At 35.4% G+C, this 14,680-nt stretch overlaps 1 protein-coding gene across 8 annotated transcripts in view; it reads left to right on the top strand.

The window, feature by feature from the left end:
- The window catches only part of PKHD1 (PKHD1 ciliary IPT domain containing fibrocystin/polyductin), a 657,820-nt gene that overhangs the window by 321,389 nt on the left and 321,751 nt on the right, over nt 1-14,680 (top strand). For all 8 annotated transcript variants that reach the window (XM_074237180.1, XM_074237175.1, XM_074237181.1 and 5 more), the window contains one exon: nt 1,395-1,529. In XM_074237180.1, coding sequence (XP_074093281.1) covers nt 1,395-1,529 — 135 coding nt within the window. The remainder of the gene's footprint in view (nt 1-1,394; nt 1,530-14,680) is intronic.

Genomic DNA, 14,680 nt, shown 5'->3' with positions numbered 1-14,680 from the left:
AATGAAATTGAATTTAAATTAAAATGAATACATAGGGAACTCTATAATAGTAGGATGAACAAGAGCAGTCTAAAGCACCCAGTAGGATGCCAGATACTTCACAAATTTACACGCCTCATGCTTCTCATTTTTTTTGGTAACTTTACACAATCAGTGAACAATAAGAAAATGAATTACTCCTATGAATGTTGGGAATTGGCTATGTAAATATTTACATATCATGATTTATATCTATATTCGTAGTATATATTTTATTTATGTTTGTATGTATATAGAGGATGCTAAGTAAATAATTACTGAATAAATGAAATTTGTAGAGTTGGAAAAGATCTTAGAGAGCATGAGGGAACAGATCCAGAAAGGTTAAATTACTGACCAGGATCAGTGACTTATCCAGAACAAGACCTCCAAGTCCTATACTTTTCTCCCTACCCTGTTCTGCCTATGTTAATATCTGATGGACATAGTGGCCCAGGTTCAGAATTAAGCTGTATTAGAGACAAATGCATATTCAGACAAACAGTGAATTTGTGCTTATGTTGTATGAGCTGTCTCTTTATAAATTGCTATTAAAATTGGTTAAGTGGAGTTAAGTGCTGCAATGAATAGAATACTAGTCCTGGAATCAGAGGGATCTGAGTTCATTTTTGACTTATTAGATGAGTGACCTTGGGCAAGTCACTTAACCCTGTTTGCATTAGTTCCCTCATCTATAAAATGATCTGGAGAAGGAAAGGACTAGGCTCTCCAGTATCTTTGCCAAGGAAACTCCAAATGGACTCATAAAGAATCAGATATGATTATTCAACCAAACAACAACATTAAGATTGGTTATGACAAAATTATACTATGGAGAAAGATATAAAGCTCAGAAATATTTGAAAACTCTTAACTTTTACTGTTTGCATTGTATGAAAATCATGAATTTATTTTAGATATTTTAAGTATTTGGTGACTTGATATTTACCTCATTATGATATTAATTAGCTTGAAAAATGATTGAACATTTATAGAAGTTATTTCTAAATGATGCTGATCCAAGTGTATCGTAAGAGCAGTACAGGAAGATACGTGCTAGTATGAATAGTCAAAGTTTCTTTTCAATCCTGTGGGATTCAGTGTTTTCTTCTTTCTGCATTGGGTGGAAGCAGGGGATGTAGAATATAAGCTCCTTGAGATTAAAGATTTTTTTTAATATTCATATATCCATTGCCCAGCACCATGCCTGCAACTAGAAGGTAATTAAACAATTTTTTAGTGGGTTGAGAAAAACAGCCAAGGTTCCTTATTTTCTTTTTTGCTGTTGTTCAGGTAATACTTATGAAATATAAGATTTTATGAAATAATGATCACTCTATGTAGTCCATTACTATAATATATGCTATTGTTTTTAGATTTTCAGAAGTAGCAATCTTCAGCTTAAAAATTTCCAGATTTATTCATGCAAAGATTTTGGGATTGACATCTTGGAAAGTGATGCAAATTCTTCAATTACAGATAGCTTATTGCTTGGTCATTATGCCTCAAAGGTAAGTATAGTCTCTTTGGGATATCCATTAAGTGTATCATCTGGGTAGTGCTCCAGGAAGACCTATTTTATGTATTTTAAGCTGAATCAAGTCAAGTCACAAACATCTCTTCAGTGCCAACTATATTGTGTCAGTCATTTTTCAAAGCACTAGTGTTAAAAAGAAAAGGGAGGAAAAAAAGAAACCAGGTGATGCAAAGGAGAAAGTACCAATCCTGGAGTCAGGTAGGCTCATCTTCCTGAGTTCAAATATGGACTCAGACACTTTCTAACTTTGTGATCCTGGGCAAGTCACTTAAACCTTGTTTGCCTCAGTGTCCTAATCTGCACGATGAACTCGAGAAGGAATAACAAGTAACTCAAGAATCTTTGTCAAGAAATCATCAAATTGAGTCATAAAAAATTGGACACAACTGAAATGACACAGCAACAACAACAACAACAACAACAACAACAACAAAAACATAAAAGAAAACCAGAAAGTCGTAATAGTAACAGGACTCATTCAATGTAATTCATAAAAAAGTCCATCATTAAATGACCATACTTTTAGAATTCAAAATTCCACCAAGTAAGATTTTTTTTAACAAGTAGCAAGGGAACTATGAAAAATCTTAGCTGACAGCATTTTCAGAAACATCTGTTCAAAAATCAGTAACAATACTAGTTGTTTAAACCCATTGGCCCATGATGGAAAGATTATAGAATTTTGGAGATGAAGGAGACCTCAGAGTTTAGTTACCTTTTTTTAAAGAAAGATTTTATTTATTTTGAGTTTTACAATTCCCCCCCCCATTCTTGCTCCCCTCCCCCCCACAAAAGGCAATCTATTGGTCTTTACATTGTTTATATGGTATACATTGATCAAAGCTGAATGTGATGAGAGAGAAATCATATCTTTTAGGAAGAAAAATAAAGTATAAGAGATATTAAAATTATATAAGATAACCGGTTTTTGTTTTCTAAATTGAAGGTAATAGTCTTTGGTCTTTGTTTAAACTCCACAATTCTTTCTCTGGATACAGATGGTATTCTCCATCGCAGATAGCTCCAAATTGTCCCTGATTGTTGCACTGATGGAATGAGCAAGTCCATCAAGGTTGATCATCACCCTCATGTTGCTGTTAGGGAATACAATGTTTTTCTGGTTATGCTCACCTCACTCAGCATCAGTTCAAGCAAGTCCTTCTGTGCTTCCCTTAATTCCCATACCTCCTGGTTCCTAATAGAACAGTTTAGTGTTCCATGACATACATGTACCACAGTTTGTTAAGCCATTCCCCAATTGAAAGATCTTCACTTAATTTCCAATTCTTTGTCACCACCAATGGGGTTGCTATGAATATTTTTGGAAAAGTGAGGTTTTTACTCTTTTTCATAATTGCTTCAGTGTATAGATCCACTAGTGGTATTGCTGGATTGAAGGGTATGTACATTTTTGTTGCCCTTTGGGCATAATTCCAAATTGCTCTCCAGAAAGGTTGGATAAGTTCACAGTTCCACCAACAATGTATCAGTGTCCCAGATTTCCCACATCCCTTCCAACATTGATCATTATCTATTCTGGTCATATTGGCCAGTCTGAGATGTGTGAGTGGTACCTCATAAATGCTTTAATTTGCATTTCTCTAATAAGTAATGATTTAGAGCAATTTTTCATATGACTATGGATCAATTTGATGTTCTTAACAATAAATTGCCTTTGCATGTCCTTTGACCATTTGTCAATTGGGGAATGACTTGTTTTTTTGAAAATTTGACTCAGTTCTTTGTATATTTTAGAAATGATTTCTTTATCAGAAATAGTTTCCCTATTTACTATATTTCTTTTGATCTTGGTTATGGTGGTTTTGTCTGTGCAAAAGCTTTTTTAATTTAATGTAATCAAATTATCTAGTTTGCTTTTAATGTTCTCCATCTCTTCCTTGATCATATCTGCTTCCCTTTCTAAAGATCTGATAGGTATACTACTCCTTGATCTTCTAGTTTGCTTATAATATTTTTTTTATATCTAAATCCTGTATCCATTTGGATCTTACCTTGGTATAGGATATGAGGTGTTGGTCTAATCTGACTTTCTTCCATACAAACTTACAATTTTCCCAACAGTATTTATCGAAGAGAGAGTTTTTATCCCAATAGATAGACTCTTTGGGTTTATCAAACAGCATACTATAATAATTTCCTGTTACTGTACCTAGTCTATTCCACTGATCCACTACTCTATTTCTTAGCCAATGCTATGACAGTTTTGATGACTGATGCTTTATAATATAATTTTAGATCTTTTGCACTTTTTAAAATTGAATCCCTGGAAATTCTTGACTTTTTATTTCTCCATATGAATTTACTTACAACTTTTTCTAGCTCATTAAAGTAAGTTTTCGGAACGTTTAATTGGTAAGGCACTAAAGAAGGAGTTTAGTTTTGGTAGAATTATCATTTTTATTGTATTAGCTCGGGCTATCCATGAGCAGTTGATGTTTGCCCAGTTATTTAAATCTGATTTTATTTGAATGAGAAGTGTTTTGTAATTGTTTTCGAAAAGTTTCTGAGTCTGCCTTGGGCAGGTAGACTCCCAGGTATTTTATATTGTCTGAGGTTACTTTGAATGGGATTTCTCTTTCCAGCTCTTTCAGTTATATTTTGCTAGTCATATATAGAAATGTTGAGGATTTATGAGGTTTATTTTATATACTGCGACTTTGATAATGTTGCTAATTATTTCTACTAGATTTTTAGATGAACTTTTGGGATTCTTGAGGTATACCATCATGTTATCTACAAAGAGTGAGAGTTTTTGTCTCTCCCTTCCCAATTCTAATGCCTTCGATTTCTTTTTCTTCTCTTATTGATGAAGCTAATATTTCTAATACAATATTGCATAGTAGTTATGATAATGGGCATCCTTGTTTCTCCCCTGATCTCATTGGTAATGCCTCTAGCCTATCCCCATTGTATATGATGCTTGTTGATGGTTTCAAATAGATACTGCTTATTATTCTAAGTAACAATCCATTTATTCTCTAGTGTTTTTAGTAGGAATGGATGCTGTATTTTGTCAAGAGCTTTTTCAGCATCTATTGATATAATCATATGATTTCTGATAGGTTTGTTATTGATATAATTAATTATACTAATAGTTTTCTTAATATTGAAGCAACCCTGCATTTTTGGGAAAAATTCTACTTGATCATATTGTGTTATCCTAGTAATAACTTGTTGGAATCATTTTTTTTAGGTTTTTTTTTTCGCAAGGCAAATGGGGTTAAGTGGTTTGCCCAAGGTCACACAGCTAGGTAATTATTAAGTGTTTGAGACTAGATTTGCACCCAGGTACTCCTGACTCCAAGGCCGGTGCTTTATTCACTACGCCACCTAGCCGCCCCTTGCTGGAATCATTTTGCTAAGATTTTATTTAAGATTTTTGCATCTTATTCAGTAGGGAGATAGGTCTATAAATTTCTTCTTCTGTTTTGACTCTTTGTAGTTTAGGCATCAGCCCAATATTGGTGTCATGGAAAGAGTTAGGCAGAGTTCCATCTTCAGTTATTTTTCCAAAGAGTTTATAATTGTTTATAGAATTGGAACCATTTGTTCCTTAAATGTTTGATAGAATTCACTTGTGAATCCATCTGACCCTGGAAATTTTTTCTTAGGGAGTTCAATAATGGCTTCTTGAATTTCTTTTTCTAAGATAGGGTTATTTCGGTTTTTAGCTTCCTCTTCATTTAATCTGGGCAACTTACATTTTTGTAAATATTCATCCATTTCACTTAGATTGTCAAATTTATTGGCATAGAGTTGGGCAAAATAATTTCGAATTATTACTTTAATTTCCTCCTCAATGGTGGTGAGTTCACATTTTTCATTAATGATACTAGCAATTTGGTTTTCTTCTTGATTTTTTTAAAGTCAAATTGACCAGAGATTTGTCCATTTTATTTGTTTTTTCATAAAACCATCTCATGGTTTTATTTATTAGTTCAATAGTTTCTTGCTTTTGATTTTATTAATTTCTCCTTTAATTTTTGGGATTTCTAATTTTATATTTAATTGGGGGTTTTTAATTTGTTCTTTCTCTAATTTTTCCTCTTTCTCTAATTTATTCATTTAAGCAGTTACAGATAGAATTGTCTTTAAATTAGAATTATCATTTTCATTATATTAGCTTTATTTACCTATCCATGATCAGTTGATCTTTGCCCAGTTATTTAAATATGATTTTATTTGTGTGAGAAGTGTCTGCCTTGGCAGACTTAGAATATTAAATTATTTAAATAATTCAGCCACCTTGAGTGTATCCTCTAGGTTTTGGTATGTTGTTTCCTCATTGTCATTATTTAGGATGAAATATTTAATTCTTTCTCTAATTTGTTGCTTGATCCACTCATTCTTTAAAATGAGGTTATTTAGTTTCCAATTAATTCTGGATTGATATCTCATAATGCTCCATTATTGCCTATGATTTTTATTGCATTATGATCTGAAAAAGATGTGTTCACTATTTCTGCCTTTCTGAAACTGAGCATTTGTTTTTCTCCCCTAATACATGGTCAATTTTTGTGTAACTGCCATGTACTGAAGAAAAAAAGTGTATTCCTTTCTATCCCCATTCATTTTTCTCCATAAGTCTATCATATCTAGTTTTCTAACAATCTATTTACCTCCTTAACTTCCTTCTTGTTTATTTTATGATTAGATTTATCTAAATCTGAGAGTGGGAGGTTGAGTTCTAGTAGAGTTTTGCTGTCTATATCTTCCTGTAGCTCTTTCAATTTGGGATGCTATACCATTGGGTACATACATATTTAGTATTGAAATTACTTTATTGTCTATGGTACCTTTTAGGAGGATATAATTTCCTTCCTTATCTCTTTTAATGACATATATTTTTGCAGCTGTTTTTTCTGAGATAAGGATTGCTACTGCTGCTTTTTTTCACTTTAGCTGAAGCAAAATCTATTTTGCTCCAACCTTTTACCTTTACCCCATATGTATCTCTCTGTTTCAAATGAGTTTCTTGTAAGCAGCATATTGTAGGATTCTGGATTTTAATCCACTATGCTATTCACTTAAGTTTTAAGGGAGTGTTTATCCCATTCACATTCAAAGTTGTAATTACTAACTCTTTATTGCTCTCCATTCTATCTTCACTCTGTTTGTATTTTCCTCCTGTTGTTCCCTTTATCCATATTCCCCAGTGTTTTGTTTCTGAATGCCATCACCTTCAGTGTCAACCCCTCCCCTTTCTTTCTCCTGTCCCTTTCCCCTTCTTTCTTCTCTTCTCTCTGTTAGTTCCCCCCTTTTCTCCCCCTCCCCATCCCTTTTCCCCTTTTAATACTTGAAAGGCAAGATAAGTTTCTTAACTGAGTGCATATAAGTTAACTTTAAGCCAGTTATGATGAGATGAAGATTCAGGTAGTTCTCACCTCCTCCCTTCTTGCCCTCTATTACAATAGGTCTTTTGTACCTCTTAATGTAATGAGATTTAACCCATTCAATCTCCTCCATCCTCCCATCTCCTTACTGCCCCCCTTTTTTAAATTAATTTTTATTAAAGATATTATTTGAGTTTTACAATTCCCCCCAATCTTACTTACACCCCCAAAGAAAGCAATCTGTCAGTCTTTACTTTGTTTCCATTTTGTACCTTGATCCAAATTGTGTGTGATGAGAGAGAAATCATATCATTAAGGAAGAGACAAGAAGTCTAAGAGGTAACAAGATCAGACAATAAGATATCTGTTTTTTGCTAAATTAAAGGGAATACTCCTTGAGCTTTGTTCAAACTCCACAGCATCTTAACTGGATATAGATGGCGCTCTCCTTTGCAGACAGCCCAAATTGCTCCTAATTGTTGCACTGATGGAATGAGCAAGTCCCTCAAGGTTGATCATCACTCCCATGTTGCTATTAAGGTATACAGTGTTTTTCTGGTTCTGCTCATCTCACTCAGCATCAGTTCATGCAAATCCCTCCAGGCTTCCCTGAAATCCCGTCCCTCCTGGTTTCTTTTCATGTGTCTCTTGAACCCCCTGTTTGATGTCCAAATTTTCTGTTTAGCTCTGGTCTTTTCATCAGAAATTTTTGGAATTCTTCCATTTCGTTAAATGTCCATCTTTTTCCCTGGAAGAGAAGGCTCAGCTTTGTGGGATAGTGGATTCTTGGCTGCATTCCAAGCTCCCTTGCTCTTCGAAATATCTCATTCCAGGCCCTTCGATCCCTTAATGTTGATGCAGCCAGGTCCTGCATGATCCTTACTGTGGCTCCTTGATATTTAAATTGTTTCTTTCTGGCTGCTTGCAGGATTTTCTCTTTTATCTGATAGTTCTGGAGTTTGGCCACAACATTCCTTGGTGTTTTCATTCTAGGATCTTTTTCTGGAGGGGATCGATGTACTCTTTCAATGACTACTTTGCCCTCTGGTTCCATGATATCAGGGCAGTTTTCCATCACTAGATCCTGTAATATTAAGTCCAGGCTTTTTTTCTCTTCACTGTTTTCAGGAAGTCCTATAATTTTCAGGTTGCCCCTTCTTGATCTATTCTTGAGGTCAGTGGTTTTATTGATGAGGTATTTTACATTTTCTTCTATTTTTTCTATTTTTTGATTTTGTTTAACTGACTTTTGCTGTCTCATGGAGTCATTAGTTTCTGTAGACTCCATTCTTTTTTTCGGGGGGAGGAGTTTTCTTCATTAACCTTTTGCAACTCCTTTTCTAATTGGTCAATTCTACTTTTGAAAGAGCTTTCCATTTGACCAATTGAGGTTTTGATAGAATTATTTTCTTTTTGGATTTGCCCAATTGAGGATCTGAGAGAATTATTCTCATTTTGTATTTGTCCAATTGATGATCTGAGAGATTTATTCTCCTTTTGTATTTGTCCAATTTTACTTTCTAAGGTTTCGTTTTCTTGTTGCAAGGTATTAATTGTCTCTCCCAAATTTTTAAGCTCCTTCCTTATTTCTTCAAGGAAGTCTTTCTGTGCTGAAGACCAGATCATATTCTCCTCAGAGGTTCCACATCTCTTTGAGTTAGGGTCTTTCTCTTCCAAGAATTTTTCTATGGATCCACCTTTCTGCTGACCCTTCTTCATTTTGCTAAGACCTGAGTTGGGGAGGGGCTGGTTCACAGGGGCTTGGGATTGCTAAAGGCTTTGCTCACTGAGTGCAATTTCTCTGGTTGGCCAATAGGCGGTGTTGGTTGCTTTCTCTGGAGTGTCTGTGACCTTGATTGAGGCCTTCTCCCTTTGCATGAAGGGAGGAGTTGGAGCTATTGAATTCTTTTGCCTTCAATCAATGGTGGGCTTTACCCTGGCCTGAGGTCATTCCTTAACTGGGCTGGTTCTTCTGCTCACACACCTGGGCCTGAGGCAGAAGTAGTTTGCATTTGTTTGTTTCAGAGGTCTGAGTTGTAATGGGACTCTGAGTTCCTCAGACCAGAGGAGCCCAGGGATGGTGTCCACAGCTCTCCTGTTATGGAACTCTTCCCCCAGCCCTGTCTGCAAGCTGGGGGGCAGGGGGACAGCACCAACACCAGTGCCTCTGCTCCCTAGTTGACTCGAACCCCTGCCATCTAGCCCCACTGCTGATCCAGCAGGTCCTGCTCTCAGGCCCTCAGACTCCTGGTTCCAATTCAGCTGTTAATCTGGTTGATCGGGGCTGATCCTCCCTTTGAGCCCAGACTCACCCGCCTGAATTTGGCCAAAGCTGCTGCCAGAGACACATCCTGAGGTACATGTTCTTTCTCCTGGCTTTTCTTTCTGTATTTTGTGGGTCGGATTTCTTTTAAGAGGTTTTTTCATATGATAGATGGGGAAGAGATCAGGAGACTTTAGAACTGTGCCTGTCTTCTCTCTGCCATCTTGGCCCGTTCACTGTCCCCCTTTTTAAGGAGGCATTGTTTTTAAATCATTCTCTCTGAGTCACAGAAAAGTTATGAGTGTCCATCATTTCTGGCTAAATATATTTTAATAGCGTTATAGTTCTCTACAGTTATTAGAGTCTTTCTCCCAAGTGGGGATATAGCCAGTTTCAATTTATTGGATAACAATCTGATGGATAAGTCATGAGTGACCATCACTTCTGACTAAGTATATTCTCTTTGAGTTACATTTCTCAATAGTTATGAGAATCTTTCTCCCAAGTGGGGAGGTTCAGTAAGTTTCAATAAGTTTCATATTATTGGATAGCAGTTTTTTCTTTGCCCCACCCCCTTTTTTACTTTTTCATGTGTCTTATGAGTCTCCTGTTTGATGTCCAAATTTTCTATTTAGCTCTGGCCTTTTCATCAGGAAATGTTGGAAGTCTTGCACTTCATTAAATGTCCATCTTTAGGCCTGGAAGAGAAGGCTCAGCTTTGCTGGATAGTTGATTCTTGGCTGCTTTTCAAGCTCCCTTGCTCTTTGTAATATATCATTCCAGGACCTTTGATCCCTTAATGTTGATGCAGTGAGGTCCTGCATAATACTTACTGTGGCTCCTTGGTATTTATAGTGTTTCTTGATTTGATCTTTTATCTGATAGTTCTGGAATTTGGCCACCTGGAAAATGACCAGCCTGAGGGAGTGGGGGTTGTTTACCATTTGTTCTGGGGAGAGGGCTCCACTGAAAGTATGGAGCTCAGGTCCCTTGCTCAGCTGGTCATTTTGCAGGTGGGCTGTGAAACTCCCTGTGCTGGAAGTCACCCTACCGCAGCTCCTCTTCCTCTGGCCAAAGATTGCATGGCCAAAGGTGGCCCTTGCATCCACCACATACCAAAACTCCTACCACTAACACTGATCCTCTGGCTTCCTCCAGCTGCTATCCCTAAGCTGGCTCTCTCATCTCTGCTCCTGGTTCACCCATGGTCCCCCAAGACAGACCTTGTTGGTAGGTATTCTTTTCCTAGCTTCTCTTTCTGGGTTTTGTCTTATTGAATTTCTGTTAAGAAGTTTCTTTCATGTTATTTCTGAGGGGAATCAGGAGCACTTAACACTGTGCCTGTCTTATCTCTGCCATCTTGGCCAGAAGCAGTTAGTTATCTTAAGATTAGAATTTATACCTCCAACTTCTGTTTAGAATTCTATGCTCCTTTTCCAAACAACCCATTTTACTTTTGAAAAGTTGTAACTGTCAGGAGGTAGAGAGCATGATATAATGGACAGAGAAAAAGGAGTCAGAAAGAACTGTGTTCAAATACCTCCTCTGACATCAACTAGCTATATGATAAAGGGCAAAGCATTTAACCTTCCAGTGCTCCAGAAGACACTTTAAATTACAGATACATTGCCAATGTACTCAGGAAAAATGAAAACTTGGATTTCCTCACATTTGTAGGATTTTTTCTTTTTAAAAAATAATTTTTAAAATGAATTTTTTCCAATTATATGTAAAGATAGTTTTCAATATTCATTTTTTGTAAGATTTTGAGTTTTTCATTTTTCTTCTTGCCTCCTCTTGTCAGGGAACAATCTGATATAGGTTATACATGTGTATCTATGTTAAACATATTTCCATATTAGTCATGTTGTGAAAAAAGAATCAGTACAAAAAGGGGTAAAAAGCGTGAGTGGGAAAATATATAAAATATAAAAAGAAATTTTAAAAATTGTAAATGTAAGTTTGGTCTGCATTCAAACTCCACAGTTTCTTCTCTGGATGTAGATGGTACTTTCTATCACAATGTCCTTTAGAATTGTCTTTGAGCATTGTACTGGTGTGAAAAGCAAGTCCATCATAGTTGATCATCATACAATGTTGCTGATAATGTATACTATGTACTTTTCTTCTACTCATTTCACTCAGCACTAGCAAATGCAGGTCTTTCCAGGCTTTTCTGGAATTTGGCCACTCAAGATTTCTTACAGTGCAATAGTACTCCATCACATTTATGTACCACAGTGGGGTCAGCTATTCCCCAACTGATGGTCATCCCCTCAATTTCCAGTTTTTTGCCATTACAAAAAGAGCTGCTATAAATATTTTTGTGTATTTGGACTTTTGAATTTTTTTCTTAAATCAATCTGAAATCTTCTTTCCTAAAACTTTAACCCATTGTTCCAGTTCCTTCCTCTAAGTCAATCCAAGCAAAGTTTTTAAGTAATCTCAAAGGGTAAATATACCAATTGACTTCATCTATTCCAAGGCAACTTTGTTCATGGGCCTTTTGCTCATTTGCATCTCAGGCAAAAAACCTTTTAAGAGACAAGAAATATGCAGAAATGGAGCTGTTTCCTTAGACAAGAGACATTGTGGGAAAGTGGAATGAGAAGTGGATTTAGAATAAGAACAGTATTTTATCTTCAGTTATGACAGATCCTCATTGAGTGACTTCAAGCATAGAATTATGGGAGTATAGACTTAGAGCCCAGAGAGAGACCTTAGAGGTTATATAGCCCACACCCATCATTTTAGAAGTGAGAAATTGGGACTCAGAGAGATTAAAAGATTTGGCTAAGGTCCCATATCTAGAAAGTGAAGCACTTCATTTATTCATTTGACCCTGCTTTTTTCACCTAGAAAGCAGACATAATAAATTTACTCACAGTGTTTTTTGAAGCTCAAGTAAGATAATATATGTAAAATACTTTGTAATAATATAAGGCTATGTCTGCTACTACTTCTGTTGTTAGTTTGTGAAGGTCTCCCACTGCTGTCCCAAGCCTACATTTCTAAATGATGAAAATTATCATAGATCCCTTCTCAGCCCCTGCATAGATGGGTGAGTGGCAAAAGACTTTTAACTTGATGAAAACTAGGGACTGCTTCTGGATGGCTTTCTGCTTTTTAAAACATGAAACCAAGAAGAATAACATCCACTTACACTGAAATTGGAAAGATGAGATATATGGAAATAGTGTACCAAAAAGGTAGGACAGTCAGTAAGGGAGAATGGTGTTCTCTTTTATAGTAGTTCATAATCAATAACCATGTTGATGGTTGATGGTTAATACTTCTCTCGTCAACTTGGTGTTGACATAATGCTAAAGGTACACCAGCCAATCTAGCAACCTCTAATACATCTTTATGTAGATTAGGAAATTTATGGATTGAGCATAAATTGGTGTTGTAGAAATCAGAACTGGGCAAAGGCAGAACTAAAGAAGTTTCTATATCTGGTTCTAACAATTTTTTCATTTGAACTTTATGTATAATACTTTGAAAGTGCTATATAAATGCTATTTATCTTTGTCATCATCACCAATGACTATCATGCCTTCTATTTTTTTCTTAAGGGACTTTGTCATAGGTATTTATATCTATAACTTTTTTAGCCATTAGGTTAAGACTTAATTTCTCTGTGCTTAATCATGCATGTTCCATTATTCTTGTTAAATTTATTTTGGACAATCCTCATGAGGGGAAAATATATGCTAATCTTTCCTTCTTTCTAAAAAGTTAAAACTTATAGGATGTTATTATTATTTGGAGTTTATATTTGTTAGGAGAGGATACTACCCTAATTTAAAAACCTTGAAAATAGTATATCAGAGACCTTGAATCTTCCCAGAATCTCATACCCTCCCCCATCAAAAGAGAGAGAGAGAGAGAGAGAGAAGAGGAAAAGAAGGACCATGGAACTGAATAACTAAACTTTCTGTTAAATTAATGTCTCAAAGTTTTAATTGATGTTAACTAGACATCATTATTAATGGTGAAATTACATATATTAAATTGTAAATTATGATAAAGGGTTCTTATCATGAGATTATCAAAGATAATCATTCCCCTGGGGTGCCACTGGTAATGCAATGCACTTGAATGCCTCCAAATCCTATAACAAATGTATCACTAGAGTTCTCTATTGAGAAACATTAAATGAAACTCCCCTGGTCTGTTCTGTATGAAATCTGACTGCTAGAATCTCCTAAGGTGAACCTTTAGACTGTTACTGACATCAAGGAAGCCATTCATTTAAATTACAGAACTATAAGATACTAGAGAAAGAAGGAGCCTTATGGATTATCAAATCAAGCCTCTCTTCGCCATTTTACAGATGAGGAAACTGAGGTCCCAGAAGTGAAGATAAAATTTTCCTAAGATAACAGAAGTAGTAACAGAATCAGGAGAAGAACCTAGATCTTTTTACTATCATTATAATATATTTTCTATTCCTTAGAGAAGCTGCATAATATGTAATGGATAGATCTGACTCCAAATCCAGAAAGACCTATGTTCAAATTTGACTGCAAGCCTAGTCAAAAGCATTTAATTTTATGGTACTCTTGCTAGCTAATTAATGACTTTAAGTTGCAGAGAGGATGCTAACCTGCATTACTGGAATGGATTTCCTTGCCTGTCATTTCCCTAAATGAAAATAAAATCATGAATCTAAGTCCCTCCTTTTTATTTTGTAGTGATAAATACGTACAACAAAATCTGGTATCTTGAGGCTTCTATTAAAGTTTTATAAGCATTTCCTATTGAATTAACAGTGAGGAATGTAAGAGAGGAAAGTGAATGATCTTTCAGTCATGAGATCTATATTTCAGTTTTTGTTCTGCTACTTCCTAACTATGGAAATTATTTGGAATCTGATGATATACCTAAGGGCTACTATTAATATTCTGGTTACTTGAATGGCCTATTATCCTAGGATAATGCATCTGAAAATGTAAGTAAGATATGACACATAGCTTTACATAGGTTACATGTGAAATTTATATAATTATATGTATAATTATAAATTACTTCCATTTTGCCAAATATTGCTTGATATTCATATTTTGAATTTCTTCAGTTGGTGGGAAATCAGAAATAACAATTACTGCATCAGTGTAGATAGCATTTTTCAATGGATAGTGTCTTCCCATATGCTATATAGTTCCTAGTCTAGTGAATATAGTCTCATTGGCAAAATGTTGCCTTTGTCTGAATGTCTTATCACTGTACAGAAGGATAGGCTTAACAATCAGAGAAGAGGCTTCAAATTTTGCAGAGGAAAAGCTCTGCAACCTCATGTATCACTTTAAAAGCAATTAAGGAGGATCATACTTGCAAGTGTGTCTGAGAAGTTTTATATATATATATATATATATATATATATATATATATATAAACATTCAAATTGAATAGCTTTTATACAGAATGCTAAAAAAGGAAATGTATTTGACTTCTCTATGGTTCAAGACATTCCCATATTCTGTACAATTAGGAGTTGGGATTTTC

This window comes from Macrotis lagotis, chromosome 5 (genome assembly GCF_037893015.1).
Source record: "Macrotis lagotis isolate mMagLag1 chromosome 5, bilby.v1.9.chrom.fasta, whole genome shotgun sequence".
NCBI classification, from domain to species: domain Eukaryota; kingdom Metazoa; phylum Chordata; class Mammalia; order Peramelemorphia; family Peramelidae; genus Macrotis; species Macrotis lagotis.
The sequence above is the reverse complement of the archived record's forward strand: the minus strand, read 5'-3'. Positions and strand labels throughout refer to the sequence as shown.